At 43.8% G+C, this 14,918-nt stretch overlaps 1 protein-coding gene across 10 annotated transcripts in view; it reads right to left on the minus strand.

The window, feature by feature from the left end:
- Positions 1–14,918, minus strand: part of LOC139531982 (sickle tail protein homolog) — a 230,521-nt gene that overhangs the window by 84,837 nt on the left and 130,766 nt on the right. Inside the window, exon 1 of one of the 10 annotated variants that reach the window (XM_071329055.1) lies at positions 1,557–1,882. The exons of the other annotated variants lie outside the window; for them this stretch is intronic. Coding sequence (XP_071185156.1) covers positions 1,557–1,641 — 85 coding nt within the window. The 5' untranslated portion in view covers positions 1,642–1,882. Of the gene's footprint in view, positions 1–1,556; positions 1,883–14,918 lie in introns of those variants that run through there. 10 annotated transcript variants of the gene reach the window in all.

Raw genomic sequence — 14,918 nt, forward strand, 5'->3', positions numbered from 1 at the left:
GCCATATCACGTAGGCGTTGAAAAGACAACACGTTTTGAAATGTTGGGAATGCACGAGAAAGGTTTACTCATACCAGCTCTCTCAACAATGTCTTCAATCTCCAAGCTCTGGCAGTCTTGTGAAAAGCGTTCAACAACCATTCTTGCTGTCTTATGTGTCCTAACTCTCCAAATAAAAGTACATAGGTGTGACTCCAACGTGACGTTCACTCCGCTTTGCACCCACACAGAAGTGTTCCCAATCACATGGTGTTTTGGTCTGTAAACCACTGTCACCCAGTGTGAACAGATAAAGATAGTGAACTGACAACATGAATAGGAAACGTATTCACATGGAGATTTCCACCTACACAACTAACAGTAAACTCTGTCTAGACCAAGACTGAAAAACAGCTTCTATCTCTAGGCCATCAGACTGTTGAACAGCCATCACTAGCCAGTGACTAATGCACCTTGAGACTAATGCCCCATGTATTTAGAGTCATTGAATGCTGGTCACCTCATATTCTGTTTATATATTGTTGTTTACTCACTGTGTATGTATGTACTGTATTCTCAACGTAGCTCAATATACCTGCTACTGAACATACCATTTTCTTTTCCAAATGAAATAATGTGTATACAGACCACATATTTATATTCTGGATTCTCACAAATGCTCACTCTAATATACACTACATGACCAAAACTATGTGGACACATGTTTCACTGGAACTAATGGGCCTAGCCCGAACCATGAAAAACAGCCCCAGACTATTATTCCTCCTCCACCAAACTTTACAGTTGGCACTATGCATTGGGGCAGGTAGTGATCTCCTGGAATCCCCCAAACCCAGATTTTTTCTGTCGGACTGCCAGATAGTGGAGCGTGATTCATCACTCCAGAGAACGCTTTTCCACTGCTCCAGGGGCAACTCTAGCAGGACAGAAATTTGACGAACTGACTTGTTGGAAAGGTGGCATCCTATGATGGTGCCACGTTGAAAGTCAATGAGCTCTTCAGTAAGGCCGTTCTACAGCCAATGTTTGTCCATGGAGATTGCATGGCTGTGTGCTCATTCTATAACCCTGTCAGCAACGGGTGTGGCTGAAGTAATTTGAAGGGGTATCCACATACTTGTATACATACTGTATTTATAATCTGGATTCTCACACATGCTCACTCTAATCTTTCTTGATTTCTTGTTTAGATTTTTAGATTATTTGTGTATTTATATTGCATTTTCAAAAAAAAAAAAAAACGCTGCACCTGCTATAACACCTTCAAATCTGTGTACGTGACCAATACACTTTGATTCAAGACCAGTTAACCACTGTGAATGGGTGTAATGTAGCTAGGAACATAGCAGCAACGCACTGCCACAGGACAGCTAATGAAAGATATCCCACCAGCCTAACACCTCCTGCAGTTGAGTGTTGCAGCACGGCTGACGTACTTACGTGCCTATTTTTAACCCTCAAACAATTTCAAAGCTACTGTATCTACACAGAATGCTACAGAAACGTTCAAATCAGCCAATTCCCTGCAGATTCTCTTTCAGTTTCAGGTTCCTTACCTTCCACAAGACTTGAACATTCTAGAATAGAATAGAATACATCCTCCTCTCCTATCTCTTCAATTCCTCCTCTCCCTTCTTCCATTTTAACTCAGGAGTAACAAACTGGGTGTGAGGAAAACGGGTTAGGAGAAATAGAGGAACAACACGGGCTACTGTTGACTTCCAAATAGTTCCAAACTGTCGACTTCCAGACAAGGCTCACATGAAAAAGGGGCTTGAGATCCACCCAGAGCCAGAAAGGTGACCCGTAGGGATTTAGAAAACAAACAACATTCCAGGACACAGGACGAACAGCAAGCACCGCTTCTCTGCCTCAGGCCAACTACTCACTGACTGACTGCCTGCCTGAGGTTGTGTAAGGTTTGGTGTGTGTGCATGTGTATGTTAGAGGGAGAGAGTAAACATGTGTGCAAGTTGCCTCCTCTGATATCGCTCAGTTAGAGAGTGGGCCCCAGACCAACAGGTGTCTGAACCACTCTCACACACACACACACGCACGCACGCGCCCGTACACCACACTGTCTGGTCTTTGTTGTCAGTATAGTATGTTTCATATGAGCTGAACTCCTACTACGCCGTTTCTCCTGATCTGACCTCATAGGGAGCACTCACAGAGACAGGCTTGTGTCCAAAGTACTGCACTCTAAAGGGAATAGGGTGCCATTTAGAAGCAACCAGCCATGTGTCATAACCTACTTGTGGAATATGGATCGTTTATATTCATCACACAAGGCCCTCAACTTATCTTTGCTCAGCGGCTTATTAAGTCATCAGCTGCCATGCAAGTTGTTTTGTGAGTAACATATGCATAACATAACAAAAGCTGACCTGCTCTATCATAAGGGTTATGGAAATCAAAAATAACCATCACATAAATCTCCATATTTATATTTGTCAAAATGTGTGACTGTACTATTGACTTGAAAAGATATGTTTGCTGTACTGTACATGAGTGCAAACATATTTACATTTACATTTAAGTCATTTAGCAGACGCTCTTATCCAGAGCGACTTACAAATTGGTGCATTCACCTTATGATATCCAGTGGAACAGCCACTTTGCCAGACATGTTGGGACTCTCTGTGTGTCGAACAGGAACCGATTACGTGTTCGTCATCCAACATTTTGTATGTCCTCCTCAGGTTCAATATCTTTACAGCAAACGTGAAGACATCAATGCACAGTTTGTGGGCCATGTAATTGAAAGTGGAGGGGTCAGTACATGACCAAACATAGTTGAGTCAGACGAAACATAATGTCAAACATATGGAGAGAAGTGGAACTCCCACCCACTTACCCCCAGACAGCCATCAAACCATTGAACCAGAATCCCTATAGCCTAGTATAAACATGGCATGCCGCAACCCCTTAACCAGTCAGTTTTCGCTTCTTAAATTCCATACACTCAACCAACCTGTCTCTCTACTCTTACTCTGAACAAATAGACAGATTTTTTTTTTAAATACCCAGAAAGAGGTGGCGAAATACACAGACGGGTTTCCGAATCCCCATAGTATATAATGTACATTGGTACCTATCACCTAAACCACCCAAACAATCAGTTTCCGCTACTCAAATTCCAAAAAATATAACCTGCCCTAAAACCCTACATTATACACTCTCTCAAAGCACCTAGTGTGAACAGCCAGATGGAAAATGACCGTGTACTCTGAGAAAGTCTCGAGAGGTAACAAAAGGGAAATGTGTTGATATGGAATCTAAAGAATTTCCTCTCTCCCATTTGCCAGTTTTAAGTAAATGATAGTCTTGGTCAAAAGATGACATGCAACATTTCTGCAGGGTGACACCGTGGGACTTGTTAAGGGTAAGGTCCTTTGCGTGGTTGTCTCCACTTACTCAATGTTAATCTGGTCCCAAATGGCACCATGCTCTCTATACCGTGCACTGTTTGACCAGGGCCCATAGGGCTTGATTTGATGAAAAGTAGTGAACTACATAGGGAATATGGTGCCATTTGGGACGTATCCAGAGGAATGTGCTACAACAGCAAAGTCCACAGTGCATAACTATGACCACAACAGTCTACAGACATGTACTCCCCTGTCGATATGGGAGAAACAATATCCCTTCTTCTGTGTTGGAAGTGTTCAACGTACGAGCTGGAATATCAGATGTGGTCATTTCGAAACCCAATCCGAAGGTACATATGTGGATGTTTTACTATATACCCTTTGGATGAGAATTCTGTTGGAGACCTCCCTCTGATGGACACGTGCACGCTCGTGTGCTCGCCCACATGTGATCCATATGGGCCGTGTTTCACTCCCTTGCCTGTTGCAATAGACTCCCTCCCTTAGCACATAAAGGTTCTTTGTATTCTCGGGAGTCGTATGATTTCAGACCATCTGATTCCTGCCGTGTCCTTCGCTAGAACTCGTTGCCTTCCTCATACCCATCAGCTGCCTGTAAAATGTGCTCTGCCAACCCGCCAGGGCTCAGCCATTCTCTGAATAAGATGGGCAGTAGGCTACGTGTGTGTCCCAAATGACACCCTATTCCCTACATATTGCACCACTTTTGCAAAAAGGATTTGATGAAAAGTAGTGCACTATATAGGGAATAGGGTGCCATTTGGCCGTGTCTAGACTTGACAGTTCAAGCAGCTTTTGTATTCTGATCATGGAGTTCTGATCACATCATGTGTCTACACTTACATATACCGTGTCCGGATTCCCTTTTCCCGCGCTATATTGCAATGCCAGCATGCATTCTGTAAATGGTGGAACAGGCTAAATCTGATTATAACACAACAACAACAACTTGATGGCAGTACCAACTACTGTAGCTAACTAGCCAGCTAACTTCTGTAACTAGCCAGCTTGCTAGCAAAGCTAAAGGGATTGCATAAATTTAGCCAAACAATTAGAATTATTTTCTAAATAAGCTAGCTGGCTAGCATTTATGAAGCCAGCAAATACATTCCTCAATGTGGTCTTCGTATTCTGATAGCAGAAGTCACATGTAAGTGTCAAGTGTAGACAGCCTCAGAGACAGTTTTACATTGAGAGGAAGCGGATTGCTGATCTATCTGATATTTTCCATGCTGGTCCTGTCAGCTCAGTGAAAAGCACCTATAAATACGAGACGTATGTGGCAGGGTCTACAGACAATCACGGATTACAAAAAGAAAGCCCCATCGCGGACATCAACGTCTTGCTTCCAGACAAATTAAACAACTTATTTTCTTGCTTTGAGGACAATACAGTGCCACTGACACGGCCCGCTACCAAAGCCTGTGGGCTCTCCTTCTCTGTGGCCAACGTGAGTAAAACATTTAAACGTGTTAACCCCCGCAAGACTGCCGGCCCAGACGGCATCCCTAGCCATCAAAGCACGCGCAGACCAGCTGGCTGGTGTGTTTACGGACATATTCAATCAATCCTTATCCCAGTCTGCTGTCCCCACATGCTTCAAGCGGGCCACCATTGTTCCTGTACCCAAGAAGGCAAAGATAACTGAACTATATGATTACCGCCCCGTAGCACTCACTTCTGTCATGTAGTGCTTTGAGAGAATAGTCAAGGATCATATCACCTCCACCCTACCTGATACCCTAGACCCACTCCAATTTGCTTACCGCCCCAATAGGTCCACAGACGATGCAATCGCTATCACACTGCACACTGCCCTATCCCATCTGGACAAGAGGAATACCTATGTAGGAATGCTGTTCATCGACTACAGCTCAGCATTTAACACCATAGTACCCTCCAAACTCATCCTGTGCAACTGGATCCTGGACTTTCTGACGGGCCGCCCCCAGGTGGTGAAGGTAGAAAACAACATCTCCACCCCGCTGATCCTCAACACTGGGGCCCCACAAGGGTGAGTTCTCAGCCCTCTCCTGTACTCCCTGTTCACCCTGTTCATATGACTGCGTGGCCATGCACGCCTCCAACTCAATCATCAAGTTTGTACACGACACTAGAGTGCTAGGCTTGATTACCAACAACGACGAGACGGCCTAAAGGGAGGAGGTGAGGGCCCTCGGAGTGTGGTGTCAGGAAAATAACCTCTCACTCAACGTCAACAAAACAAAGGAGACGATCGTGGACTTCAGGAAACAGCAGAGGGAGCACCCCCCCTATCCATATCGACGGGACAGTAATGGAGAGGGTGGAAAGTTGTAAAGTTTCTCGGCGTACACATCACTGACAAACTGAAATGGTCCACCCACACAGACAGCGTGGTGAAGAAGGCGCAACAGCCTGGTACGGCAACTGCACCGCCCTCAACCGCAAGGCTCTCCAGAGGGTAGTGCAGTCTGCACAACGCTTCCCCGGGGGTGAACTACCTGCCCTCCAGGACACCTACAGCACCCGATGTCACAGGAAGGCCAAAAAGATCATCAAGTACAACAACAACCCGAGCCACTGCCTGTTCACACCTCTACCATCCAGAAGGCGAGGTCAGTACAGGTGCATCAAAGCTGGGACCGAGAGACTGAAAAACAGCTTCTATCTCAAGGCCATCAGACTGTTAAACAGCCATCACTAACATAGAGAGGCTGCTGCCAACATACAGACTCAAAAGTATGGCCACTTTAATAAATGGATTTAATAAAGGTATCACAAGTCACTTTAAATAACATCACTTTAATAATGTTTACATATCCTACATGACTCATCTCATATGTATATACTGTATTCTATACCATCTACTGCATCTTGCCTATGCCGCACAGCAGAACGACAGATTTGTACCTTGTCAGCTCGGGGATTCAAACTTGCAACCTTTCGGTTACTAGCCCAACGCTCTAACCACTAGGCTACCCTGCCGCCCCATATTCATCCCTTTACATTTGCGTGTATAAGGTAGTCGTTGTGAATTTGTTAGCTTACTTGTTTGATATTACTGCACTGTCGGAACTAGAAGCACAAGCATTTCGCTACACTCGCAGTAACATCTGCTAACCATGTGTATGTGATCAATAAAATAACATTTGATTTGAGTTTTCCCCCCCAAAAATGACTTTATTACAGACATAAATACTCCTCAGTTTCATCAGCTGTCCGGGTGGCTGGTCTCAGACAATCCCGCAGGTGAAGAAGCCAGATGTGGAGATCCTGGGCTGGCGTGGTTACACGTGGCCAGCGGTTGTGAGGCCAGTCGGATGTACTGCCAAATTCTCCTAAATTACGTTGGAGGGGGCTTATGGTAGAGAAAGCAATGTTCAAATCTCTGGCAATGGCTCTGTTGGACAAAGCTGCACATTTTAGAGCGGCCGTTTTTGTCCCCAGCACAAGGTGTTCAGTATAGTTTTATATTAGCTTTAAATAAAATGTATTCAACAAACAATTGTATGTCAAACCAGCTGAATTTGTCATTTAATTTCAAAATGACAAAATATATTATTTACCATTCATTTCTTTTCACCACAAAATTATCTGACACATTTTCTAGAGTCACAAGCTTGATGTAGTCATTGCGTGCTATGAATATGGGACCAAATACCAAACTTTTTACTACCTTAATACACATATACTGTAAGTGAATTTGTCCCAATACTTTTGTTCCCATAAAATGGGGGGACTATGTCATTTCTAGACGGTTCAACCGATATAGATGAAAATACTCTAAAATGGAAGCTGACAGTCTGCACTTTAACGCCATAGTCATTGTATCATTTCAAATCTAAAGTGCTGGAATATAGAGCCAAAACAACAACATAAGAAATACTTTATTGATCCCCCACACTGTAAAAAAAACATGTCGACTCAACGAACAATTGTACAGCAACCAGCTGCAATAAGATTGTGAGTTTGCTCCACATTTGAGGAAATTCATGTTTCCTTCCCAAGGCAAACATGAATTTGTTATTTTACTCAACGAGCTTTTTCTAATTCAGCTCACTTCGAGCAGAGTTTGTCGAGTAAACAAACTAACACATCTGCTCAAATTCTTGTCCGATTGAAGTCCACTCATCTCACAGAATAACATTGATTAAGCAATTTTTTTTAAAAATTTTTTTTTACAGTGCAGAGAGAAACTGGTTTGTCCATCATCATTGCAACATGCCTACAGTACACAGTCCCAAGAACAATGAACAATAAGGTAGCAAGAAACAGCTCGAAAAATAAATAAATAAAAATCACTCATATATTATCTCTCCAAAATAGTTAGTTGGAACCTCATTAGTAAAGTCTTTCAACTTGTTGCCAAAGAAAACTGTATCAAGTCACAATGTTATCCAGTCATGTGGGAGCTGACCTCTGACCTCTAGTACTGGACAAACTAATCCCTCCCCTCATCATCTCTACTCTGTTTTGATTTAAGATGGTCCAGTGGTTGGCACCTCCCACTGATCTCAGAACTCCTATTGACTTCATTCGCAGATGAACATCCTCTTACCCCTCATCACTCTATGACTGAAGATAAAACCCCCCCTAACTTTGAGACCAAAGATAAACGCCTAACTTTAAGACTGAAGTTAAACAATCACTCCTAACTTTAAGACTCAATGTATAATGCTATTACAGCACTATTACGTTATATGAGGCTATAATGCTAAATAGCTGATATCGTCTCCTGTGGCCTCCATGTGTGTCTACTAAGACACATCTTGAATAATCAATGATGCAAGTATCCAGAACTGGTGGGAGGCCAGATTGTTGACATTCTGCCTTTAACCCCCCCCCCCCCCGAAACGTCTCTATTTCCCACTTCCTCCCTCCCTCTCTTACTCTTCCTCTGTCTCCAGTGTGTGTTTACGTGACGCATGTTTTTGGCAACCCAATGGACAGTTTGTGCTAAACACTGGTGGAGGTCTGAATGGAGCAATGGCTGTGCTATCTCCCTCTCATTAGCTGTATAATCCCAAACCTCCACCACACAGATAGCCACATTTCATCTCCTCTCTGACTGTATCCGCAGTCTTCTTAAAACATAGCCGAGCCAGAACAGCCCATGGGGGCAGGAGGCCAGGAGCCTCTCCAGCTTGATGTACAAGTACACCCCCTGGACAGGAAACTAGTCTGAGACACATGTACCAGTCTCCAAATAGGGTAGCTAGAAACAAAAGCTAATTCATTAGCACAATGGAGGAGTCCAGAACCCCAAAAGTGGATCTACAGTGGCCCCTCAGGATAAATTAGGCTTTTCACACAACTGCAATTAAGACTCTTTTTCCTGGAGCCAGGTTTGAGTTTCTCTTAGGCTACGGGGTAAGACAGGCTGTCTCGTTGAAGTTGTGGTTATCAATACGCACACACATACACACTCTCTCTCTCTTAATAATACTAGTGATTCACACCATTTTAGCAAAGGGTCTGACTGTCCTACAAGTGTGGGAAGCAGACACCCAGCCCTTCAGCCAAAACAAAATGCAACACTCCAAAAAATGCTGGGTTAAAATCAACACAGTTTAGGTTATTTTGTAACCCAGCGCTGGGTAAATATTAGACAGAACACATGCTGGGTTATTTTGACCCAGCCAGTTTGGTTGCGTGAATAATGTTGGATTGTTGGAGAGAGAGTAAATGCCATTCCTGTTTAACATGTTAAGTTCACATACGGCAAACTTAATTTTCCTTTCATTTATTTGTTGCATTTTACACATTCTTCTAGAATATTAAGATTATTTATTACATGTTATAATAAGTTATACCACCTTATTGCATCCCAACAACAGGATTTTACATAGGCTTTTAGGGAATTCATACACTTTTCTCAGCCTCATTGAAACTGTTCAACCTTAACATGTGATAACTACACAAGAGAACAGATAAACAGGAATGACACCAAGGGTGGCAAAAAAATAACTATCTGAAAGCCACGACCCTACTAAACTACACCTCCAGTCTTCTGATCTGACCTGCTCGTTCATATCTCAGTCATCCAGCATCAACAACCCGACCTTTCTATTTTTTTGAAGAAAACTACCCAAAGAAGTGACCCAATGGCTGCAACCCAGCATTATTTTCTGAGTGTAAAGTATTGCAATTCTACATTAAGATGCCTGATTGGGAGAACACATCCCTGAAGGACCAGAGTTTTCTGTCCTCAAGAGCCTTCAATAAACAGACATAGACATGGCAGCCAACCTGGATAGGCATGCTGTCTGTCTGTCTGTCTGTCTGTCTGTCTGTCTGTCTGTCTGTCTGTCTGTCTGTCTGTCTGTCTGTCTGTCTGTCTGTCTGTCTGTCTGTCTGTCTGTCTGTCTGTCTGTCTGTCTGTCTGTGTCTGTCTGTGTCTGTCTGTCTGTGTCTGTCTGTGTCTGTCTGTGTGTGTGTGTGCGAGAGAGAGATACAAAAATGGTTGAGAATAAGTATATAACTAATTGAGTTCTCTGTAACTCTAAGTGAAAAATAAATATTAACATAAAGCTATAACACCAATGGCCACCATATGCCAGTGAGGTATTTCAACTAAATGAACTATGCATTTGACTAGATTTTTTTTGCTGGTCTAATTCCAAATGGAATTGCTCATTTTGAGCGGGCAAACACTTGTGTGTGTTTGACTCGAGTGCAAACTCAATTTCCTCCCATTAGAACAGGCGGTGAGTTTCAATAAAGTCGCACAAACAAGTTTTATTTCCTCTTTGGCAGCAGGGAGCTGGCCAATAAGCCTGATTCTCTGTCTTTATGAAAGCAGATCATATTTTTGGCCTGATTCAAAAGATGGTGATTCAGCTAAAATGAAGGAAACAAATCACTCCAAAAATCACATCGCCATAAATCACTTTAGTAGATTGGAATTTGTCCTCTCATGCACCACCCGTAAATCCCTCCCTCCCTCTCGCTCTCTCTCTCTCTCTCGCTCCCTCCAACCCCACGTCCTCCTCCCTTTCCTGCAATTCAAGTTTGGAGACAAACAGAGAGTCCAAACAACTCTCACGTTGGCTCTGTCAGTACTAATAAATGCTCCCTGATGGCTTAGTGGAAGACTAGAACCAACAGACAGCTCTCTCTGTTAATGCCTGGCTTCACTGATCGCCATCTATACACAGTGTTTGTCTGCTGCACGCTGACACAATGTACTGCTGGGGGTTGAAGATCCGGGGTGAAGACCTTGGATCAGCTTCCCCTCCCTCGATCCTAACCTTAACCATTAGTTGGGGAAATGCAAAACTGACCAAAGATCAGCATCTAAGGGCGTCTTCAGCATACACACATGAAGTTGACACATACTATACTGTACAATCACTTGCAGACCGCATGTTGTACAGCAGAGGGTGCTGTTTGCTACACTCTAATACAGTTTATTTGATTGCTTTGGTACTATTTTTACAAGTATGTGGTGAAATGTCCCAACTCTTAGTACAAAACTCAAAACAGATCATCAAAAAGGCTGTTTATTCGCAACTTTAAGCACATTTCAATTGACTAAGTACAACACACAAAATCACACAGTAACTTCTTCACCAAACCTAAATCAGTGTTTCATCTACAAATAGCCTTCATATAAAGTCTTGCCTTTCACAATGCAATGCTGACAATACTTTTCATATGATTCTCTTCTCATTTGTTTAAATACATTTGACCATCACTTAATCCAGCGGCACTTAATGATTAATCACTTAACCGTTTGGTAAACCTATATATTTTTTTAACTGGTTTGTCTACTATATATGGATTTTGAGAACTACAGAAATGTAATGTGTGCTTGTAAAGTATAAAGATCTAAATTACATGTATGATACATGATAATCATACATAATGACTACTCGTTATTGCTAATTGATTTCACATAGTGGTAACCACAATTTGTCACCATATAAGAGGGTGTGTGTGAACACTTGCAATTTATTTCAACATTGAGCAGGACAGACAGCAAGGGAGAGGAAGAAATCAAAGATCTTCTGGGCATGGGCCCCGGTCAAAGAAGTGGGCATGGGCCCCGTCAAAGAGGTGGGCATGGGCCCCGTCAAAGAAGTGGGCATGGGCCCCGTCAAAGAGGTGGGCATGGGCCCCGTCAAAGAGGTGGGCATGGGCCCCGTCAAAGAGGTGGGCATGGGCCCCGTCAAAGAGGTGGGCATGGGCCCCCGTCAAAGAGGTGGGCATGGGCCCCCGTCAAAGAGGTGGGCATGGGCCCCGTCAAAGAGGTGGGCATGGGCCCCGTCAAAGAGGTGGGCATGGGCCCCCGTCAAAGAGGTGGGCATGGGCCCCCGTCAAAGAGGTGGGCATGGGCCCCCGTCAAAGAGGTGGGCATGGGCCCCCGTCAAAGAGGTGGGCATGGGCCCCCGTCAAAGAGGTGGGCATGGGCCCCCGTCAAAGAGGTGGGCATGGGCCCCGTCAAAGAGGTGGGCATGGGCCCCCGTCAAAGAGGTGGGCATGGGCCCCGTCAAAGAGGTGGGCATGGGCCCCCGTCAAAGAAGTGGGCATGGGCCCCCGTCAAAGAAGTGGGCATGGGCCCCCGTCAAAGAGGTGGGCATGGGCCCCCGTTAAAGAGGTGGGCATGGGCCCCCGTCAAAGAGGTGGGCATGGGCCCCCGTCAAAGAGGTGGGCATGGGCCCCCGTCAAAGAGGTGGGCATGGGCCCCCGTCAAAGAGGTGGGCATGGGCCCTGTCAAAGAGGTGGACATCAGAGAGAGGGAGTCAGACAGCAGGGAACTGTCGGTCTAATGTAGTCCGGGCCATCGTCGTTGACCATGTGGTAAACAGAGGCCTTACCATGGCAGAGACCGCAAGATTAAAATAAACACAGTTGACAGTGAGATATACTTTTTAATGAGTATACTTTTCAAACATGTATCTTGCATTGTTTTCGATTGGATTAACTGGTAGTTAAAATGACAAAATTGAAATGATATCATCATGGTGTATTTTGGTGATTAAACCAATATTACATTTCACAATATAGTCATTTTTTGGGGCAATGGTTGTGTGGTGAGAGATGTTTACAATGCAAATGAATGCACATCGGCAGGTTTTGAATGAACGACTGGCTGCGTTACAAGTGTGACTAGTTTGTAGTTTTGTACTAAGAGTTGTGAAAATGTACCACATGCTTGTGAAAATAGTACCAAAGCGATACAAAAAGAATACAGTTACAGTCATGTTGAAAAATGGGCTGAAATGTTATTACAAATGGAGAGAGTGTGGGTATAAGTAATGTGTGTGTGTGTGGCAGGTCTGAAAGTGCTTATATTGCTCTCCTTCAACTCTCTAAAGCCTGTTTACCAAACATCTCACATGCCTATGCGTAAGTCTGAACTGGAGCATGTGTGCCTGCTTGTGTGCATAGTATTACCAACAATCTCCCCTTCAGAGTAATCCTCTCTGCTCAGCCATGGGTGGACTAACTCAACCCAACCCACCCCCTACCTCAGGCCCTCACTAACACGGCCCACTCCAGACGTCTGCTGGTCTCCCTCCCTGCCCACCATCTAACGGACAGGCTCACAGCATTCTGATGGGTAGTGGAGAAGAGGGGCGCCGTCTGAAAGCAGCTGTGTCTGGGACGTCCTCCCTTAACCCCCCTGTCTAAGAGAGTCATTCCTGGGTCTGTCAGTCACTCAGGGCTGTGCCCCGGCCTCCAGACCTCCACTAACACAGCAGTTGCCTCACTAAGTAAGTACTACTGTATATGAAATGGATATTATTCCCTTCTCTGCATGTATCGCTGATAGTGAGCCCTATATATGAAGTATTAGAGTGGGATGTCATACCTACTAAATGGACATATTTTCAGGTCACGTCCCTGATTTCCAATTGAAAATGCAGCATGTAGTCATTGTAGTTGAACATCATGGTAAGAGCCACCGAGAGGTTGAAGACTGTAGTAATCAATGCCGAACTAATCTAAAACGGTTTACATTACAGGGAACTGTAATGAGAACCAAACAGAAAGAAAGTCTACATCATTGATCTTTCTATCAGGCCATCTGTCATATGGAGAAAAGTCAGAACCTTAAATAGATAAGGAACTTCCGTAATGTCCCAATTCAGACTTAGGAAATGCGCATCTTTCCTACGCACTTCTCAGTAGTTGGTATTCAGACTTACCTTGTTGGTATTCAGATTTACCTTATGCATAACAGGCTTTAATTTTTTTATTTAACTAGGCAAGTCAGTTAAGAAGAAATTCTTATTTACAATGACGGCCTACACCGGCCAAACCCGGACGACACTGGGCCAATTGTGCGCCACCCTATGGGACTCCCAATCACGGCCAGTTGTGATACAGCCCGGATTCGAACCAGGGTGTCTGTAGTGACACCTCTAGCACTGAGATGCAGTGCCTTAGACTGCTGCGCCACTCGGGAGCTTTGCAGGCGTGGTCCCCTTGCGCCCGCTGAATAAAAAGTCTGGCCTTATAATCAAAACATTCTAGAAATCATAAATCAACTCGGTAGGTTTGGCGCTATACTGTCATTTGTGCATGGCTACAGAAGCCTATAGCTTGTGTCTCCACATTTCATCCCAAGTTAAAATGCCAGCGTTTCATAAACTTCCCTGTGGAAAAGGTGATATGTTGATATGATTCAGTTTGCTGCCATATGACAGGTTTTACATTTGTCCCCAGCGTATATAAGGTCAAATAGATCTAAAACAATTGTCATTTATATTTACAATCCCCTTATCCAAACGGCTTACTCATTGACCTAGGAATTAGGTTCCATTTACGTGCTTAACTGTGGTCCGAATTCCCCCCCTAACAGTCTATAAAAATCGAATCAAGGCTTATTGGTCGTGTATACAGATTTGCAGGTGTTATGGCAGGTGTAGCGAAATGCTTATGTTTCTAGCTCCAAGAGTGCAGGAGAATTTCTAGCAAATACAATACAAATACATAATACAAAAAAATAAAAATCGGAACAAACGATCAAGAAAATTAACGAGTCCAATTAACAATTCAAAGTAGATATATAAGAAAGTGCAGTGTCAGACTCCAGAATCCCTGGTTCTGGAGTCTGAGGTCCTTAATGAGAACATTGGCAGATAAAAAATCCATATATTGTACTGTATCCCGTGTACCCGCTGATGCTAAGCAATGCTAGCCTATCCCCAGAGAACCCAATCATTTAGTCCGATCTTGGACTCAAAACACTTCACTACCAAGCCGTGTGTCACAGCCAAGTAGTCCACAGATGTCCACTAAGACTGAGCCAGAAGTATTATGTCAACAATAATAACATTGTAAAAGGTTTCCCATGGCCAACTTGTTTGCTCTAGGTGATAACATATCTCTTATCTTTTTGGCAGGAGACAATCTCTCTCTCTCCCACACACACTTATGAAGGTCGAGAGACAGGAGGCACATCAGAGGGATACTTTTAACTTCAGAAGTGGGCCCAATTATGTCCATATAAGAATCAACTCATAATAGAGAAAAAGAGAATGGTAGAGAGAGAGAGAGACTCATGAAGACAAAAGAGCTTCTCAGTAAATGAAT

The sequence above is a fragment of the Salvelinus alpinus genome, chromosome 10 (genome assembly GCF_045679555.1).
Source record: "Salvelinus alpinus chromosome 10, SLU_Salpinus.1, whole genome shotgun sequence".
Classification (NCBI taxonomy): domain Eukaryota; kingdom Metazoa; phylum Chordata; class Actinopteri; order Salmoniformes; family Salmonidae; genus Salvelinus; species Salvelinus alpinus.